At 57.4% G+C, this 20937-nt stretch overlaps 1 protein-coding gene across 1 annotated transcript; it reads right to left on the reverse strand.

Annotated features, from left to right (window-relative positions):
- Positions 1 to 634: 634 nt before the first annotated feature.
- LOC117653664 (protein decapentaplegic) lies at positions 635 to 16360 on the reverse strand. Its single transcript, XM_034399473.1, has 3 exons — positions 16053 to 16360; positions 5500 to 5886; positions 635 to 3693 (listed from the first exon to the last, which is right to left on the reverse strand). The coding sequence occupies exons 2-3, from the start codon at positions 5870 to 5872 to the stop codon at positions 2768 to 2770; spliced, it is 1299 nt and encodes a 432-aa protein (XP_034255364.1). The 5' UTR covers positions 5873 to 5886; positions 16053 to 16360; the 3' UTR covers positions 635 to 2767.
- Between the last annotated feature and the right edge of the window lie 4577 nt (positions 16361 to 20937).

The following is a 20937-nucleotide window of genomic DNA, read 5'->3' on the forward strand; positions in this document are numbered from 1 at the left end:
CAGGCAAACATACCGAGTGGTGGTCTCCCCGTTCCCCCCTTCCCGTGTAACGAAATTAATAAAACAAATACCCGGCAGACAAACGAATAAAATAATGAAGAGAGCGACCCAAAGCCATCAGGAGCGGTAAGCCGCCGAGCAGCAGCCGAGGGGGAGAGAGAGAGAGAGAGAGAGAGAGAGAGAGAGAGAGAGAGAGAGAGAGAGAGAGAGAGAGAGAGAGAGAGAGAGAGAGAGAGAGAGAGAGAACCGCAGTGGTGATTTTCCGGTGGACCTAACCTGCATCTCAACAGCAGGGGTTCGGCTGCGTCGCTGCGTCTGGCTTCCCCGGCTTGCCTGGCTGGCCGCTCCGCGTCGTTTTGCTGGGCTCGGCGGCGTCGCTCTGTCTCTCTCGTACCGCTGGATTGCGTCGTGAGTGCGAGAGACAGAGCGACCTCGCCCTGGCCAATGGGAGCGCTGAGCTGCACGCTGCGCTGCCGGTCGTCACGACGCGATCGGCGCTGCAGAGTTCTGGGCAGTGGCTCAGCCAATCACAGGGCTCCATTTCAAATTTCGCGCTAGAACGGTCGTGTATGACGTATGTGTGTGTAGGGATTGGTAGCTCAGCGCCAAGGATAAGCAAGCAGGGACTACGGAAGATAATTCATAAAAATGGATTTTATTTGCGGGTCTTAGTATCTATTGACATTTTTTACACTTATATCTGATATATACAAAATCTCTGTACAAGCGATATTCACAAATGTAGAATACATGAAGTATTTGCATGTATTTGTTTAATTTTTACATTCATGGTTTACATCACGTCTTTTACACTTTTAAACACGGCACATATTTACAATATTCACACAGCAAATAAATATAAAATTCCTCAATACAGGTACAAAATATATGCTGCCTTGTCTGTATGGCGGGTGCCACAACAACATTCAAAACACATAGGAATCAAGTCTAGGACGAATAGGGGCAACTGGACTCAGTCCGAAGGAAACGAAAACTCCCGCTCCGAGCCGAAATCAAATACGGAGCGGGAGGTAGAGTCGGAACAGGCACACACACCGACTCTCACTCGCACGCACGCACGCACGCACACACACACACACTCACACAGTCAGGACTTGCACTCACTGGTAGGCACCTGTTCGAATAAAAAGTGACAATAAAATCGGCCGAAGCAAGCAGCCTCTGTGTCGTAAGGTAAAAGCCAGGCTGAGGAAAAAAAAACTGACGAGATTTAATGATGGTCCCCTGATTATTTTCTGCAAGGAAGCCCCCATAATGCCTAATGGTATTTGGCGCTTTGCCATACAGCTCCCATGTCATAGCACCATGATTCATTTATGGCAATAATTATTATTTAACATTGACATACTTAGATTATTCTCTCACATCATTCCTCCATGGCAAAGAAGTTGATCATACAACAACGTATCAAACTAATACTAAAACGCATACCTCTTGGCAGTTTTGATCATCAGCTGATGGACTAGATCTGCCAAATTTCCTCGCATAACTTCATTCGCATCACATAATTTAAAAAAAATAAGGCTAAACAACATAAATAACAAGTCATGTACAATTCTGTGGAGAGTTACACAGCGTAATCTCCAAATTACAATATCAGCATGCTGCACACTACAATTTACAGAAACGTCTAAAAATATATTGGCTTTGACAAATATCACAAATTACAAAAATATGATGCTAACATAAATTGGAATTTGGGATATATATATAACGGCTTACAGGTTACATTGTACGGTCGTTCACCAAAAATAAAACAAGTCTTAACAAATTGGCGTTTTTCGAGGATGGCTCGCAAAAGGCAAGAAAGGTGTTCGATTGAGAGCGAAAAGGCAGAACGCGGAATAAAATAATTGCGGAGGCACATTGATATTTTATTTCATGTCCTCGGACGGCATTAACGCGAGAGGCGAAACACTTGCGACGGCACTGGTCCCGCTCTCGCCATGCTTGGCCATGCTCTCGCCGCGGCGCGCCGGCCCCCGATGCTCCACAGCCTATTCCACCTAACGGCTGGCAGGGCCGGGCAGGGCAGGCGGAGCCGTTAGGCGGGACGCGTTTTGGCCTCACTGGGATCTTATATGTCAACTGCACATATAGAGAATCAGTGACACCCTCGGGGGGCCGCGCGGAAAACTACGCGGAAGCAGACTAGCGGGGGCAGCTCAGCTCGGCTGCTAGTCTGCCCGAGCAACACACTCACACAAAGAAATAATCCATCGTAAGCTAACCCACATGCACAGTACGCGGTCACTTTCGAGCAAACGTGTGCATGTCTGTTAATTTACGATAGTTAACGTAACAAATTTTTTTTATGCAAAAAGATAAAACTATATAAAAAAAGAAATAAACAGGTTTGTAACGAAGGGCCCCGCCATGGCACAGTTCACGACTCAGGCCGTTTAGATAAGACTCGTTTCGTGATAGAAACAACAAGTCCGACGGGCTTTGGCTGGAAGCCCGCATTCTCGACGGGGAGGGGAGGAGGGAGAGTCGCCGCACCACCGGGACCACTTTTCCAAATTTTCGTTCCTTTTGCTTTTTCTATACAAAAATAATTTAGTTACTTTTTAAAATAAACAATTCATTGGCTTCATTTGACGAGGCGGACGCGTTGCTGCCAGAGCAGCGCTCCGCCGCGTCGCTTTCAAAAGACGAGAGAAACAAAAATTGCGCCGCAGCCCGGAGTTGAACCCGTGCCGGCGGCCGCCGACGCCGACTCTTAAACCACGCGGCTACGAGGGTGCTACCTGCAGCCGCAGCCGATCACGGCCATGTCCTGGTAGTTCTTGAGCACCACCTTGCCCTCCTCGTCCGTGTACAGCATGGAGATGCTGGTGAGCTGCGTGGGCACGCAGCACGCCTTGGGCACGGCGCCGGGGTTCACGGAGTGCATGAGGGTCTGCACGATGGCGTGGTTGGTGGAGTTGAGGTGGTCGGCCAGCGGGAAGGGGCAGTCGCCGTGGCAGTAGAAGGCCTCGTAGCCGGGCGGCGCCACGATCCAGTCGTTCCAGCCCACGTCGGCGAAGTCGACGTACAGCGGGTGCCGCCGGCAGTTCTCTGTGCCGTTCTTCCGCTTGTGCTTGCGGTGGTGGTGCTGGCCGTGCTGGCCGTGCTGGCCGTGGGCGGCGTGCGCGCGCTTGGACCGCGCGGGCCGCGCGGGGATGCGCCCGTCGTCCGTGTAGGTGAAGAGCAGCGGCTGCACGCGCTGCCACTCGGCCTCCTCGACGTCCTCGTCGGCGTGCCGCCGCAGCCGGACGTGGCGGTGCGCGTCCGCGACGTCCGCGCTGCCGTTGGAGGACGCCGTCATGCTGACCAGCAGCCCGTGGTTGCCGCCGGGGTCCTCCAGCCAGCGGTGCACGGCGGGCAGCACGTCCAGCCGCACGTCGCCGTCCTCGAGCACGTCCACGACGCGCGCGTCCACCAGCCGCGTGATGGGCGGCCGCACGCCCCGCACGCCGGGCCGCACGATGTCGTGCACCTGGACCCGCAGGTGCACTCTCGACGCCGCCCTCGACGCCGTCCTCGACGCCGTCCTGGACAGCGCGCGCCGACTCAGCTGCAGCTCCGCCGCCTCCAGCCGCTCCTCGCGCGGGACGCCCCCCGGGCCCGCCACGTCGAACATGAGCCGAAACCGGTCCGGCCTCCGGAACGACGCGTCCACGCCGCTCACTGCAACATAACACAGCACGTCACCAACACGTCACTAGCGCGTCACGGGCGTCACGGCGGCCAAGCGCGCCGGCGGAAGGCGCAGCGACCTGGGATCGAACCCGCGACCTTACCGCCGCCGCGCCAAACACGAAGCCACGCAACAAAAACAACAAAAAACCGCGGACCATTCCAGCTCCAGATGCCTCTCCTCTCATGCACGAATTCTCCAGGCCAAACAATCGAAATGCCATCGCGGCCGAGTGGGGGCAGTGGCTAAAGCCACCGCACAGTGGGCCAGAAGACCGGTGGAGGCGGTCAAAATCGTTTTGAACTGCTGAGTCGCTGAATGGGACTCGAACCGAACGTGTGGCCCCACCAATGGATTGCTCTCCGAACGAGCAATCCATTGGTGGGGTCACACGTTCGGTTTGAGTTTCAATTAGCGACTCTGGAGCTCAAAACGCGTCTAGAGTTTTGGCCGCCTCCACCGGTCTTCTGGCCCACTGTGCGGCACGGCACTGGCACCGCGATGCACCCCGTAATGCATGGCCGCGAGGGACACTAATAAATCAGCGGGCTCTATCGCGAGAGAGATGTCGCAGGCCCCCTCCCCGCCTCTCCCCTCTCCCCCCCTCTTTACCCTACTCGACTCAAATAATGCTTTCGCATGGAGAGCCGCGTATGACTTATTGGCACGATTATACAGGAAGGCTGTGTTTTTAGTTCCCTCCCCCCTACACACTCTCGCACTCACACACTCACGCGCACGCCACGCACCCTCCTTCTCTCTCTTCCTGCATATTCCCTCCTTGTTTTTCATCTGCAATATTAAAAACGAGAGCCGGTCAGCGAGGAGAAACACAGCACCGTGTTTTTATGCGAGCTGGGGCAACAAAGTTGCACCAATCTGTGTCCAGCGTCCGCACACACACACACACACACACACACACACGCACACATACATATATGCACTCACTCACACACACACACACGCAGTCTCTTATTATTTCCTCTCCCGATGCATGCGAGCAGCGGGTAGAACAACTCCCGAGAGCGGAGGAATTAACGGGAAACTCGAGAGGCGAGCGATAATTTTAATTTGTTTATAATCTTTCGGAAAAATACAGACACTCGTTTGAAACTCGACCCGCGCGCCACTGCAACAGCTTCCGCGCGGAATCTTTTTTTTAGGATGGACAAAAATGTATTTACCAATCCGTTTTTAAACCGTTTTTTTCATCAGCCTTCTTTTTAATTTTTTTTTTGCTGGTGTACTTGCGGGGCACTACGCACGACAACGCACGCACAATAGGCAGTAGGCGCTGCGACGCACAGCGTGCAGCACAGTGCAGCACAGTGCGCCTCCGGGCCGTATAACCCTCAGGGCCTCAGGGAGCTAGACGCGATAACCAACACACACACAAGCGCGCAAACACACACACACACACACACACACACACACACACACACACACCACACACGCGCGCGCGCGCGCACACGCGCACAGACACACACGCACGCACACGCACACACGCGCGCAAGTCGTGGCATCGCGTACCCAGGCCAAGTGTTGTCTCTCTTAAAGGTGACGCGGGTGTCTGATGGGAAATGGTAGGGGTGGGCCGTTTCCTCGAGAACCGATAATTCCTGTTTCTGATTCCAAGTTTAGGAGAAAATGCATTTGGCAAAGAGGAGTACGCTAGGCCGGTATACTCGAACCCGGGCCAGAGAGAGAGAGAGGGGGGGGGGGGGAGAGGTCGCTGTGATGTCATAACGGTCGCGGGTTCGAATACAGGATCCTGTTCGGCTTTTCGCTGGGCTCACCTTGATGCGGGAAGGATCTGACGGTGTTGGCGGACCTGGTGAGCCTGCCGGGCAGCGGCAGTGCCGCCGTGTCCAGGTCCATGCCGGTCTGCAGCTTGTAGAGCTGCACCATGGCCTCGGGGATCACCACCTTGCCGACGGGCTTGGGCCTCTTGTTGAAGCCGAACAGCGACAGCAGGTTCTTCTCCACCTTCTGCAGCACCTCGGGCGGCGGCCGCTGGCGCGGCGGCGTGCTAGGGGCGTCGTCGGCGACCTCGTTGGCGGCGACCTCGTTGGCGGCGACCTCGTCGTCCAGGGCCAGGGCGTGCGCGGGCGGGGCTAGGGGCGTCAGGAGCGTCGCTAGCACGAGCAGCACCATCAGCAGCCCGCGCATGGTCGCTCTCACTCCTGCAACAAGGAGACGGAGCCGCGTGAGGAAGAGAAAGACAGGTTCCGGGCAGTTCTGCCTTTTGGCAGTGTAGTGGCCGTGAGTCACGGCGGGGCGGCACCCTCGCGGTGTCGGCCGTCTCGGGGGAGGGCACTTCCGCCCACACCTGGCGTCGCCGGCGCTCTCAGGTGACGCAAAGAACCCTAACCCTGACCCTCACGCTGCCGGCCGCACATAAACAGACGGACGGACAGACAGGCGGGCGGCGCGTCGTCGGGGGGTGGTCGATCCAAATTTATCCCAGTGGCATTGCACGCCACTGCATACCGGCTTCCAAAATAACCGGGCGAGGTGCGGAATGCTGGAGCGACTGGAGCGGCCGGCTGGAAGCCATGCTGGAAGCGTTACGGAGAGAAAGCCGGCCGATGCGGCACCATGCGGCACCGAGCGGCACGCGCCGCCACACCAGCCTTGCCACACAAGTAGGCGAAAATTAGGGTTGCCAACCTCAGCCCGTCACACAAGTGGGTGGAAATTAGGGTTGCCAATCTCGGCCCGTCACACATGCGGGCGGAAATTAGGGTTGCCAACCTCAGCCCGTCACACCAGCAGGCGAAAATTAGGGTTGCCAACCACAAGCAGGCTGCCCCGTGGGTGGGCGGAGGTTGGCAACCCTACATCAAGGGATTTTTTCGGCGACTTCCCATGGCAAGTGACTGTGACAAAGTGAGGTGGCTTCCGGCCGCCTGGCACGCAGGCCGCCGCGCGGCACGGCTGTGTTCGGGTTGCCTACCCTGCACGGCGCTCTCGGGACTGCAGCTTGGCCCCGGCTTGGCGGCGGGCAGCGCCCGGCAGCGCCAACCATCCGTCTTTGTTTTCATTTTTGTCGTTTCTTTTCTCGGCCCGCTGGAGGAGTAACGGGAGCGTACCCTGTCAACCGCGACTGTCAACGGCCCGTCAACGGCCCGTCAAGGTCAACCCCGATTGACACGTCAACGCCGCAGTGAAATCGCTGTCCGTGCCTCAAGGCAACGACCCACGCGCCGCTCGCCAGCCCCGCCAGCCCGCTAGACTGCCTTATCCTCGGGCTTATTTTTACTTTTTGGAGCGAACGAAAGAGAGAGAGAGAGAGAGAGAGAGAGAGAGAGAGAGAGAGAGAGAGAGAGAGAGAGAGAGAGAGAGAGAGAGAGAGAGAGAGAGAGAGAATGGGCGAGGCAACGGTAATCTGAGGGAGCTTATTACAAACATAGCTTTGGCAGTACATGCAGCCAGGCGGCCCCTGATAAGTAAGCCAGTGAGTGACCGAAATAGAACGGGCGGACCGACTTGCCACGCTTGCCACGCTTGCCATGCACGGCCGGCTCGGTCGACGTCGTCATCTGCCCGCGAACACCCGCCCCGCCCCGCCCCGCCCCAGGTGACCGGTTGGGCGAGTACCTGGGTACCTGTGAGCCACAGGCAGCCACAGGCAGCAGCCACAGCGCGGCGGGTTTAGCCGATCCCGAGCCGGCCGGCCGGTGCGAGGCGGCGGGGCGGGGCGGGGCGGGGCGGGGCCGGCTGCGTTTAGAAACGGCACCCGAATCCGCGCGCCCACCACAAGGGACCCGCATGCAAGGCAGCCTCTGAGAGTGTGTGTGTCTCCAGGCGGTTTCCGCGCGAAAATCCAGCAGGGATTTGAACCGAGCGACGCCGCAGCGCACAAGACACGCGGCGTCGCGGCACGGCTGCCTGCCTCGTCTGGGCGGCGTGCCGTCGGCGTGCTGGCGGCCAGCCGCACGGCAGCCAAATGGCGATCCAATAGCCAGGCCCCCTTCCCTTTTTATGCATTTTGTCGTCCTGAGAGGTACGCCCCGACTGGACGGGTTGAGGCTGCGCGTCGAGGACCGACGATGCCCCTCGAAGCCCTTCCTGGCGAACAGACGGGCGGACGGACGGACGGACGGAAGGACAGACAGACAGACAGACAGGCAGACAGACAGACAGGCAGACAGACAGACAGACAGACAGACAGACAGACAGACAGACAGACATGCTGTCGCAGACAGGCCGCTCCAGGACGCCCCCTCCGCGGAGCCCTGAGGCCTGAGGCGCCCGAGGCCCCTGAGGGTGCAGCTGGTGCAGTGCGCAAAGTGGCCACTACACTGTGCCACGCGAAGGACCGAGCTAATGCGCTGCCCTGAAGCGAGTCAATGGAATTAGTGTTTACGCGGAAAAGCTAACTGCTGCCGTGGTGTCCACGCTCCCCCCTCCACGCACCCCACCGGGTCATGTTTTAGGAAGCTGTTGTTCCTCGTACTACTTTTCTTTTCTTTTTCTAATTTTCTGCTAATGAGAGCCTCGGGCAGGTCGGAGAAGCAGAGACGGTCGACGTGTCGACGTGGAACCGCACTGCCGAAGCGACGTGTCACACGACGTGTCACACGACGTGTCACACCACGGGGCGAGGGGCAACCAACCCCCGTCTCTCTCGCACCCATGCGGGATGCCCCACGAGTGCGACCGAGACAGAGCGACGAAACGACTGGCCGCGGCCTTCTCCTCGCTTTGCCTGCAGACTCATTCCGAGAGTCTCGCTCTGTCTCTCTCGCGACGGTATACGGGGCGCCGCGCGAGTGCGAGAGAGACAGTCTGCGGGTTTGCGTTCGCCTCCGCCGCGCCGCGCTGTCTGCGCAGTCCGTCTCGACGTGGCGAGCGTCGCGCGTCGCGCCGGGAAGCGTCTTATCTCGCTCTGCCCACACACTGCGGCCAACACGACGCAGTTAAAAATGAAAAAAAAGAGAACCTTTTTCTTGCAGAAAAAAGCAAACCTTTTTTCCAAAAAACAGAAAACCTTTTTTTAGCAGAGAAAAGTGGACTTTAATAGCAGAAAAAAATTAACTTTTTTTTGCAGAAGAGAGTTAACTTTTTTGGCAGAAAAAAGTAAACATTTTTGGCAGAAAAAAGTAAACTTTTTTCGCAGTTGGCATTATGTGAGTGCGTGCGACGGGCTGACTGGGCCGGACGGGCCGGCGGGCATACGCTGAGGTTATCGGTCCGGCAGCACGTGTCGCCGGGTTGGCAGCACTGACGTGTACTGACGTCGATGACTGTGTTGGCGGCTCCGGGCGGCACTGGGCGCTGAGCACTGGGCGGCGCAGCGCGGTGCGTTATGTTGGCAGCGCCGTTTGCGAGTTTCCTGGTCGCGCCCACGTCAGCGCGTCACCTCAGCGCTCCGTAAGTTTGGCGGGGAGGGCAACCGCGTTGTCGTCTGCTCCCAAGGTCCCGCCCCGCCCCGCCCCGCCCGAAAGGTTACACACATTGTCAGCCAGCTTCCGACGCCTTCGGTCCAAAGATGATGCAAGAGGCAGGCTTCTCTAAAGTTTTTTTTTTCAAATTTTTTAGTTTTGAAAATGCAAAAATAAAACAAAAATTAGGAACAGGAATGTGCGCAAAATTATGACTAGTTGTTGCCCTCTCGAGGCAGCCTGGCGTGGACGTGGATAGCATTCCGCTGCTGGAGTCAAATTGAGAAATTGTGGTGCGGCGGGGCGGGGCGGGGCGGGGTGGGGCGGGGCGACCGCAACCACGGCGGCGCCAAGCCGTCTGGCCGTACTCCGCCACCACGCCCTATCGAGGCAACGGAGCGTGGTCCAAAAAGACGATTTGCATTGAGAGGACTGGGCGACTGGCCAGCCAGGCCAGGCCGGCTGGATTGACTAAGGTCACATCGACCCAGCGACCGTGCCGCCGTGCCGTGCCGCCGTGCCGTGCCGCCGTGCCGTGCCGCCGCGCGAGGCTGCTGGCCGTTCCAGCCGCTGTTCCAGCAGTTCCAGGGCACGGCAGTGGAAAGTGGCCCGGCCGGCCCACAGTGGGCCAGAAGACCGGTGGAGGCGGCCAAAACTCTAGACGCGTTTTCAGCTCCACAGTCGCTCAAAATGGGACTCGAACCGAACGTGTGACCCCACCAATGGATTGCTCTCCGGACGAGGAATCCATTGGTGGGGTCAAACGTTCGTTTCGAGTTTCTTTTAGCGACTCTGGAGCCCGAAACGCGTCTAAAATTTTGCCCGCCTCCAGCGGTCTTCTGGCCCACTGTGCGGCTGGGCCCCCCTCGGTGGACGCGCCGCGCCGAACGTAGACTACACGGGGGCGGACTAGGAACTGCCAACTTCACAAAAAATATTTTTTCGGAAAACAAAAGCATCCGCGTTTCAGCTTGGAAACGGTAAAATATTGGGCAGTGACAGATATTTGTTTAAAAAATACAAATGAAAATAGAAACTGAGATCAAAACTCAAGTAGTCTTTTGCAAACAGCTCGAAACGCCAAGAAAAAGGAGATCCTAAAGTATGAAAAAATTAAAAGAAGTTACTGTATCCTGGTTCCATAGAACTTGCAAGTGAAGATGCCTCATTCCAGGTAAAGTGTCTTATTTCAAGAATGGTCTTATTTTTCTGCGAGTGCCAGAGAGACGTTTGAAATTTGGTCCAGAGTTCGGCACTGGCGCGTTCACGCGGCTTGAGCGCGTTCAAGTCCCCGGGAGACCGTGCCACGGCGTGCCACGCCCGAGTCAACGACCGAAGCACGGCCACGGCCTGGCCCACGGCCCGGCCAAAGCACGGCCACTGTCAATGTCAAGCAGATATCGGCCTCGCCCAGCCTCGCCCAGCCCCGCCACTGGAAGTGGGCCCGACGGCCCATGCGCTCGGAATTAGCAATGCGCCATTATTTTTCGCTTCCGGGCGGCCCGGTCTCCGCTTCCACCTTTTTTTTTTGCCATCCCCGGCAACATGCTTGCGCTTCACTTACAAATCCATACAAGGCGGAGATCGACCGGGGATACTACAGTGTGCTGGATGGAGACATCTCGACTCCCCGGACTCCCCTCGGGACTCTCGGACGCCGGCAAAAGGAGCAACGGACGAGCGTATTGGCTGTATTGGCCTGTATCGCTACGAGCCATCGCGCATCCGCGCGCATCGGCGGCGTCGGTCGACACACTGGGCCAGTTTGCCGCCCCGATGGACACTTGTCCGTGTAATTTGGCCATTCTTCGGCCCTCTCGGCGCTATCGCTGGCCAATCGGGGAAGGGCGCAAGCGACGGAATGACAGACAGACGTTGGGCCAGCAAGACCGATGGAGGCGGACAAAACTCGAGAAGCATTTTGAGCTGTAGCGTCGCTAAAACAGGACTCGAACTGAACGTGTGACCCCACCAATGGATTCCTCGTTCGGAGAGCAATCCATTGGTAGGGTCACACGTTTGGTTCGAGCCCCATTTGGCGACTCTGGAGCTCAAAACACGTCCGTGATGACCGCCTCCATCGGTCTTGCTGGCCCACTGTGAGACAGACAGACAGACAGACAGACAGACAGACAGATGACAGGAGCCGCACATGAGCGATTACCCTGGCGTACAGTGTGTACGCTATTTATAGACGAGAAACCAACAGTGTGCGGCGCGCGCACCGCTACGGACAGGTGTCGGTCGGAGCGCGCGGCAAAAAGGAGTAGTACGTATAAAGCCTCGAGTGAAAATACGGTGACGTCACACGCAAGGCCGCCAGGGACGCCCCCGAAACCGATCCTAATTACAGCCGACACACACACACAAACACACAGACACAGACACGCGCGCGCGCGCGTACTCGCACCGGTATTGGCCGCGAACCACCGCGTCACGATTTATGAATCGCATTTTCTCACTGCCATCGAAAAATTACGGACACACACAGACACACACACACACACACACACACACACATATGAAGGGGGCGTGTCCTGCTACAAGTGTCTCTGCGCTTTCACCTTGGCTGGATATTCAGCGATGGCCCCCCACTACTGTCTGTCTGTCTGTCTGTCTGTCTGTCTGTCTGTCTGTCCGCCCGTCCGTCTGTCTATCATCTTCACAAACAGTCTGTTAGCCAGGCAAGCAGCCCGTCCCGCAACCCTTACGAGAGCCACTACACTGTGAGCATTTGTTGTCACTTTATGACAAAAACGTGAATGGTATTTTCATTACCTTCCGATGGTTGCAATCTCATCACAAATTGATGGCATTTTCATCAAAGCCCCCATACTTATTGCATGGGCGTGACAATAATATCATCAATTGTTTTCATGACATCCTTGTAAGGAAAATTAGCCTTGAAATTGTCATCAAGTGACGACTCAAATTTTGACAGTGTAGGTGCTTCTGCACCACCCTTAAAACTGTCTGTCTGTCTGTCCCAGTCCGCTGTCTGTCCGTCTGCCCGAGTCTCCGCCGACATGTGCCCAGGGTCAGTGGCATGATTGCACAGCGCTATTTTTAGCCTATAATGATAGACACGCTTGGCAAAGTTTTATACGGCTTTGGCGACCAGTACACTGGCAGGAAAGCCGTCCAGACTCGAAGCACTGCCCCAGCGTGCACTGCAGAGCGTCGCGCTGGCCAATGAGAGGCACCGCGCATTCAAATTTACACCCATTTCCTCGCCAGTTCCATTTCCAGTACAACCCATCAGTGTAGTTTCTTGAACCAAGGCATTTCTCTTAGAGCAAGTGAACTAAAACTTCGATGTTGCAATAAATTCACTTGTTTCAAGCACTTCGAATGTTTCTTGAATGTTTCAAGTGAGTTCTTTTGTTCCAAGCAGTTGAATGTTTAAAGTTGCGAGCAAACTACTATCTTGGTTCATGACACGACTTTTTTTGAGTATGCGTGGTCTGTTGCAGTCAAAAACTGACAAAAAAAGAAACAGGGAACACGGAAACTGTACAATCTGTCCAAAAAGTGGCCGAGACAGACAGGGTGCTTTCTAGCTGTGCATACGCACCGCACCCCGAAGAAAGTCTTGCCGGATCTACGGGCAAGTGAAATTCTCATGACGGGGCGCGGGCGGCGCGGGCGGCGCGGTGGCTCGGGGTGTGTGTACCACCACACTACAAACGGTTCGTGAAAGTGCTTCCGGCACAAAACCGACGCAATCAAAACCAGTGTAGTGGCAGCGAAACGGAGCCAACCGGGGCTTCCGTTTTGGGGAAAGCAGGCTGCGTGTCATTTGGCAAAGGGGATTTCGTACAGCTATAGAGGGACTCTTCGCTCAGGTTGTTCACATCGAATGTTTTGACCACGCAAGAATAACCATTACCAATATGCTTAAGACCTCTATACGCCCGCGTGCGCGCGCACAGGCCAGTGTGTGTGTGTGTGTGTGTGTGTGCGTGTGTGTGTGTGTGTGTGTGAGTGTGTGAGTGAGAGAGCCCAGTAGCGCGAGCGGGCTGCGTTCATTAGCGCAACCTGTCCGGAGTGAATGCAATGTTTGGAATGCGCTCGTTGGCTTGCTTTGCAGCCGTGCAGGTGGTGGGGCGGGGCGGGGCGGACTCATCGCCAGCTCCGGGACCGCTGGACTACGTGGTGCCTACCCGACCAGAAACGGGGGACCGATTCATTATAAAATCGCAGCTTCGCGAGGCGCACCTGTATACGCTGATAAGGATAGTGTGTGTGGTCGGCACATTGACGCCACGTTTACGGAGAACCAGAGCAAAGCAGTGTAGTGAAGGGAAGTCATGTCGACATCCTCGAGTGAGTATCGGTGTAGAGATTGACGCGCGCACTCACACACACACACACACACAAGAGAAGGGCGTCCGCCATCATGCTTCTGTGCATTGGAACGGGGCGAGCCACGTGGCTTGGGGACGTCTTGGGACCCACACCGCGAGTATCCGTTTCAAGCGGCCGGCCGGCCAGTGCCAGCCCGGCCCGGCAGCAGCCTGGCGGCGACGGCGGCGCCGCCAGCGGCCGAAAAGGGAAACGGACTTGGAAATGACCTAACCCAAGCCACTGTTTGTGGACCGGACTGTACCGGGTGCATTCACCTTGCAGTACGGTTTTCGCAGTGCAGTGCCTTTGCACAGTGCGCTCGCAGTGGAGTGGCCGGGCCGGGCGGGGCGGGGCGGACCGCACTCGGGCCTTTCAGGGGCAGCGAAAAGTGAAAATCCTCACACTTTTATTTCATTTTTTTGCGTCTTTTTTTCTTCTTTTTTTTGGTTTCTTTTTGCGATGCACGATGTGTCATCCACGGGCTCCGATCAAATCTGCACTCGACCGCGCCTCGAAAAGCCTCCTCTGAAGTGCACGCAGAAAACAACAAAAACAAAACAAACACGCACGCACACACACACAAGCACACACACACACTGAGGCAATTATCACATTCTTTCCCGCGGTTTTTATGATTAAGAACTAATCGAAGGATTAATAAATAACGTTTTGGCCGGCGGCGGAGCGGCAGTGCGTTCAAGTCTCTGCGACGAGCAACCGGTCTCGGCGAAAATAAAAACAAAAATAAAACAAACCAAAGTTTCCTCAAATTGTGCGGCTGCCATCTCCATTTCTCCGCCGGCCGGCCGGCCAGCCAGGCAGGCAGGCAGGCCAGCCGTGTGTGACTTGGCGTGTCGCATGGTAATCAGTTGCTGACATTTAATTTCGCCTTTTTTGTCAAAACCCGTTCATCCCGAGAGCGCGTACACTGCGAGAAAGGGGCAGCGCGGGAATAAACGAGTGTAGTGGCGGGACGGCCCAATGGTGGAACGGCCCTAGTGCACAGGCCAGAGGGCGTGTCGCGAAGTTTGAATGGTGGTTCGAGCCGCGCGCCCTGAGGACTGATTCCGAGAGTCGTTTCCGTCGTTCTGCCTCTCTCGCACCTACACGGAACACCCCGCGAGTGCGAGAGAGACAGAGCGACGAAAACGACTCTCGGAATCGGTCTTCTGGACCTGCGCACAGTGGGCCAGAAAACCGATGGAGGCGGCCAAACTTCTGGACGCGTTCTGAGCTCCAGAGTCGCTAAATGGGACTCGAACCGAACGTGTGACCCCACCAATGAATTGCTCTTCGAACGGGGAATCCATTGGTGGGGTCATACGTTCGGTTCGAGTCCTGTCAGCGTCTCTGGAGCTCAAAATACGTCTCCAATTTTGGTCTTCTGGGCCACTGAGAAGGTCCACCGAGGAGACTTCCCGCCAGGACTGTACCGAACTAAAAGGGCTTGGCGGCTTGGGTTTCCCCGTTTCCCTGGGCAACGCCGGCAACGCGAATTCGCCAGTGCTTCACCTGAAAGTAGCGGGCCGACGGGCAGGCCCACGCAGCCCGAAAAAAAATTTAAAAAGGCGGCCAAATGACAAAGGGCACTAGAGACTGTTTTTTGCGTGTTTGTTGATACCGCTACTATAGCCGTGTAATAATTTTAAGTGAGTCGCGAAAAAAATAATGTCGCAGACAATGCGGCTTTGCAGTGTGGGCCAGTGAGATTCTGCACTGCGTTGCACCGCGTTGCACCGCCATCGAGAGCATCGAGGATGACTCGTCCGAGCGAGTGTCGCTTGTAATAACAGTGACACGACAATTGTTTTTCTTGGCCTGTTTTCGGACGGTGCCCTGGCGGTGCCCGAAGGCCCGGAGGCGCCGAAGTCTGGAGCATCGAATCAGGTGCCACCGCTGGCACTGCTGCAGTCGTGTCTGCAGACTGAGAGTCTCGCCCTGTCTCTGCCGCACCCACACGGGCCGCCCCATCAGTGCGAGAGAGACAGTCCGCCGGCCTGGCCAAGGCCTGGCCCTGCACTCCACTGACCTGCTCCGCGCTCGCGTTCGAAAGCTATCCGTCTCTCTCGCGGCCGGCCGGCCAGGCGGTGCCAGGCGGCCAGAGGGACCCAGAGGGAGACCCAGAGGGAGACAGACGGTGACCCTCGAAGACGTCCAGGGAGAACAACAGCAAGGCGCCGCTGTCTGTGTGGCCGTCGCCCCGTCTCTCTCGCACCCCTACGACACCCCACGGCACGCCCCGTCGGTGCGAGAGAGACGGGCGAGCCTTGCCGCGTAGCGCCAGTAATGAAAAGTGTGATAAGTGCACTAAAAGAAAAGGCTCTCTCTGGAGCCTCCAGAAGCGAGTGTCACATTCCAGGAAACCGCACTGTCAGACTGTCCAGAGGACGACGTCGAACTGATCGCGGACGTCGTGGACGTCGTGGACGTCGTGGGCGTCGTGGACGTCGTGGACGTCGTGGACGTCACAGTCTGCTCCAGCTGCTCCAGCGCGCAGTGCGTCCCCAGTGTCCCCACAGTGTCCCCGCAAACCTTGGCAGGTGTAGGAGCACGCGGCTTATCCTTCGCAGGTGCACGGCAAAAAAACAACAAGAACAAAAACGACAAAAACTAACCTTAGGTTGTAGATAACGACGTCACCATCTTATTGTGATTAATCCAAAGTTCATTGCCGAAGCTGAAACACTTTGCACTGGTCACTCATCTTCTGGGCACTCGAGTACTTCGATCACGAACTCGATCCCACACTACATGGAGGCAAGACGCACTGCCGCCTTGTGATTCCGGTGTTGTCACACGCACACACGCGCACACACACACACACACACGCTCACGCACGCACGCTGCACTACCACTACCTCACACTTTGCGAACAAGGTGAGCACGCACGATGCGTCTGCACTCCACGGGCACCGGGATACGACTGCACGCCACGCCACGCCACGGGACGGCCGGGACGGCCGACGGGACGGGTAGGGACGGCGCGGCCAGCCGGGGCTGGCAGCCAGCGGCAGCCGGCCGGCGACCGAGCTGGCGGTCCATGTCCGCTGGGCAGCCCCCACCACCGGCACGGCGCGGCACGGCGAGGCACGGCGCGGCACGGCACGGCGGGCGTGCATCACCTCGCCGCGCCACGCCGTCATCAGGTAGGACTGCAAGAGGACCTTAGAAGTGTTCATTGAGGGGGTGGACAGGACAGGACAAGTGTCCTGAAGAAGAAGAAGAAGAAGAAGAAGAAGAAGAAGAAGAAGAAGAAGAAGAAGAAGAAGAAGAAGAAGAAGAAGAAGAAGAAGAAGAAGAAGAAGAAGAAGAAGAAGAAGACGATAGTCAGTGCTGAATCCAGTATATCGGAATTAAATCATCACACTGTGCCAATTGCGTCCTTTGTACCTGTGTCGCCCCATCGGATCCTCAGCGCCCCGCCCCGCCCCCCCGCGGTCACGACAAGAACTAAGAGGGAGGGCCCAAAAGGAAGAGGCACAAAAGGCTGCACCGAAAGGCAGGCAGGCAGCATTTAAAAAACACATACGAGGTGGAAGATCGGCTAAAAACAAAAACACCTTCCCCTGCGACACTCCGAGGAGACGAAGGCCGCCGGCAGTCGAAAACAGTCGAATGGGAGAAAATATGACCGAAAGATAGCGTGGCCGGACCCCCGCCTGGTGGGTCCTGGTGGGTCCTGGTGGGCTCGGGATGGGTCGGGTTGGGGGTGTGCCTCACGGTGTGCGTCGGCGTGCCGACAGGGCGCGGTGCGGCCGTCGCGTGATGAGCAACATCCTCCGGTGTGGGGTCAGGTCAAGTCCATACCTGCGCTGCCTGCGCTGCCTGCCTTCGATTGCTACCTCCAGAGCTCTGGCGAGTTACCCGCCGCCTGCCTACACCTCAAATTACCCTTTCCGCACACCGGAAGACCCCAATAACGTCACCCGTTTGAATCAGGTCCGCCGAAAAAAAAAAGTGAGGTTATGTTTCCCTGAATTGAAGTTGCAAGGGTCATTTTCGTCGGAAGTCCGCACTCACCCAGTCACCCAGTCCAGCAGACGAGCCACCCGCAACTGACGAGGGGATGTTGTCCCGCGAGTGAGCTGACAGCGCTGACAAGGCGTCAGTTTTCGATCGAGAAACCACTGGGCTTGTTGGCGCAGTGGCGGCAACTCGAGGAATGTCCAGCCAGCCCAGTCCAGTGCTTGAACGTGCTCCCTGAGCAGCCCCTGCTATTTCTATCTGAGCATGGCGACGCACGGCTGGCTCACGTGGACGGAGGAAACTACGTCAGCAGGGTCACTGGTTCGACACCACCCGTCCGCCAGCAACCAACCTCTCCCTCCCGGTTCCATACAGTGTAGTGCATATGCATGTGCAGTTGATGTCATGCCTAAGATTCGAGACGGGGGCAGATTCCATACGGCACCGATGCGGTTGCGCGACGTGGCAAGGCGTGGCACGTGGTATTACCATACAGGAAATTTCCATGAAAGTGACGGTTTTCCCGCCAAAACTTGGTCCGCCTTTCGGAGCACTTCCGGTCGACCCCTGGGCTCCTGGTCGCGTTGTCGTGCGGCAACGCGCGGCGAGCAGAGGTCAAATCCGACAAAGCCTTGAACAGAGACTTTCTCCCGAAGTGGAATATTTGTGAGAGCACGCGCGGGTGCAGTTGAAACTCAAGGTCGCTTCCTCGGTGTACCTGACCGCTTGCCCGCCTCCACACGTGCTCGGCTATTTCCGTCTCTCCGTGCTCTGCTTGCTGCGCTTGCTGCGCTTGCTGCGCTTGCTGCGCTTCGCTGTCGTCACGCTGCTCCAAAGTCATTCACACGGGCGCCGGGTTCGACTCCGCCCCCAGCCATTTGTTTTTGTATTTTTCTTTAGGTGCGGCGAAAAGGGTGCGAAGAAGACCACGCTCGACCGCACATGGCGCTGCTTCGGCAAACATTAATGCTAATAGGCTTCGGATTCACTCTGACCCTTCCACGCCTCGTCGCTCTGACCGGTGGGCTTCAGTTTGCTCCAGTACCTCGAGCCGGGCCGTGGCACGGTGGGCCAGAAGACCGACGGAGGCGGCTCCAGAGTCGCGAAATAAGACTGTATAACCAAACGTGTGACCCCACCAATGGATTCCTCGTTCGGAGAGCAATCCGTTGGTGGGGTCACACGTTCGGTTCGAGTGCCATTTAGCGACTCTGAAGCTCAAAATGCGTCTAGAGTTTTGGCCGCCTCCCCCACTGCGCCGAGCCCCACACGGCGTCATCGGGGCCCTCTCTAAGACACATGGAGGGCCACCTCCAGCCACAGCAGGTACCTGCGCTGCGGCGGACTTCCGAGGCGTACCCAACCCGGCCGGGGTCCTCTCGTTGGATGACTTAGTTGAAAGGAGCCGACACACACACACACACACACACACACACACACACACACACACACACACACACACACACCTGCCTGTTTGCGTTTCATCGCCGCATATGAACCAGAAATTTTCAAGTATATTTCTTCCTCGTGGGCGGAGCGGGCCGCCGTCGGCCAGGGACACACAAACACACACGCACACACGCACACTCACACACACACACACACACACAAACACACACAAAACACACGTCGTAAAAGGGGTTCTGAATCATGTCGTTGACTCGACGGGATTTCACGGATAAAATGTGATGAGGTTGGCAACCTGTTTAAGGGCGGCGGCAGCGCCATATCCGTTTCCCTTCTTCTTCTTCTTCTTCTTCTTCTTCTTCTTCTTCTTCTTCTTCTTCTTCTTCTTCTTCTTCTTCTTCTTCTTCGCCTATGATTGTTTTTCTTTTCCGTTCCGTACGGTAGCCTTCTCTTGTGAGATAAAGCCATTACGCGCGTGCGGGTTGCTTGGATTGATACACCGTCAGGAGCATCAACTGTTCCATAAGGCACTGCCGTCTGTGTGTATGTGTGTGTGTGCGTGTGTGTGTGAACGCGAGTACACGAGTGGCGTTTCTGCGTGCCGACATGTGCGTGTGTGTGTGCGTTCCTCCCGGGGTGGTATTCGAACCTGCGCGAGGCCTGCCGGCGTTGCGGGCGGGCCGGGGCGGGCGCGGTGGAGAGAGGGAGAGAGAGAGACTAAACGAACAGGAAGGCGGTGACTGCACAAGTGAGAATGTGACGTGCTTCTTTCATCAACGTTGTGGTTTGTGCTTCACCGACAGCGGCTCGCCTCGCAATCGGCCGGCAATTACGGACCCAGGGGGGCGGGGCGGGGCGGGGCGGGGCGAGGGGGACAGTCTTTGTCTTTGGCGGCGAAGGCGGGGCGGGGTGCGGATCTAAGTAAAGGTCCAAGCCCGCCGGCCGCGCCGGGGCGGGGCGGGGCGGGGCGGCCGGCGACGCTTTGCCTCTAATGGCACAATTATTCCCCAGCAAGCCAAGCAAGCCGAGCAAGCCGAGCAAGCCAAGCCCCACGACCTACCGCATGAGGACGCACCTCCAAACGCACCGAGGACCATTTTGCCGCTCCAGTCCCCGCCCCGCCCCCCTCTCTGTGCCGGTAGCGCAGGACGAGGCGAGAGCGCCGTGCAGGTAGGCAAGGCGGGCGCACGCGTGCCCCGCGGGTCGGCCTACGCCGCGCCTGCCGGCGCTTCCTGTCTTCCGGTTGGCTGGGCGCCGCTGGGTGCAGAGCGCGCCAGTCGGGCTGCGATTCGAGCCAAGAGGTACGACGGTACCCGTCGGCAGGTCGGGGCCTTCCCAAGCCTAACCTAACCTACCGTTGCGACCTGGAGACGAAACTGAAAACAAACATCGTCTGAACCGTCGACTGGTCGAGGGCTGTAGGGGTAGGCCCTGCCTGGCAGTACAGAAGTCGCATCGGTCTACGTCGATCCGAGTCACCTGATCGAACACATCGGACGGTTATTGAAAGAGGCGGTATCGATTTCCGAGTCGCGCGGGAAAATTTTTGATATTGATAGCCCCGTGTCAGCAACAGGAACACCCCACTGCGCTTGCCAGAAGAATGCCTTCCTGAGTGTACCACACGCTGGTCGCGCTGGTCGCGCTGGTCTGCGGGGACTCTGAGGGCCGCCGCGGAGCCGCGGAGCAGGCCAAGACCCCCACATCGGCGCTGTGGCGCGCAGGCCGCGCCAGGACTTGCGGCGGTCTTCCCCCGGCCCGGCGTAGCCCGGCGTAGCCCGGCGTAGCCCGGCTGCCAGGCATGTAGCCCCGCGCATCGGAATCTGGTTCCAGCAGACTCATTCCGAGAGTCGTTTTCGTCGCTCTGTCTCTGTCGCACTCGCGGGGCGTCCCGTACGGGTGCGAGAGAGACAGAGCGACGAAAACGACTCTCGGATTCAGTCTACAGAGGTCTCGGCCCGAACAGCCTCATTCCGAACCGCGTCTCCCCTCTCTCTCGCACCCCTGCGGGCCTGGCGGGCCTGGCGGGCCTTGCTGGACGCCCCGCGAGTGCGAGAGAGACAGAGCGCCAACCGGGCTGCGGCGGCCCGAGCCCTGAGCCCTGGGCTGAGCCCCGCCGTATCAGCC

Source organism: Thrips palmi, unplaced genomic scaffold, assembly GCF_012932325.1.
Source record: "Thrips palmi isolate BJ-2018 unplaced genomic scaffold, TpBJ-2018v1 HiC_scaffold_10, whole genome shotgun sequence".
Lineage (NCBI taxonomy): Eukaryota > Metazoa > Arthropoda > Insecta > Thysanoptera > Thripidae > Thrips > Thrips palmi.

What these genes read in the sequence shown, in the direction of transcription:
- LOC117653664 (XM_034399473.1), bottom strand. Translation starts at nt 5,872, where the DNA reads ATGCGCGGGCTGCTGATGGTGCTGCTCGTGCTAGCGACGCTCCTGACG. An exon ending in CAGATCCTTCCCGCATCAAG is followed by an intron (nt 3,694 to 5,499) that starts GTGAGCCCAGCG and finishes GTTATGTTGCAG; the next exon opens with TGAGCGGCGTGGACGCGTCG.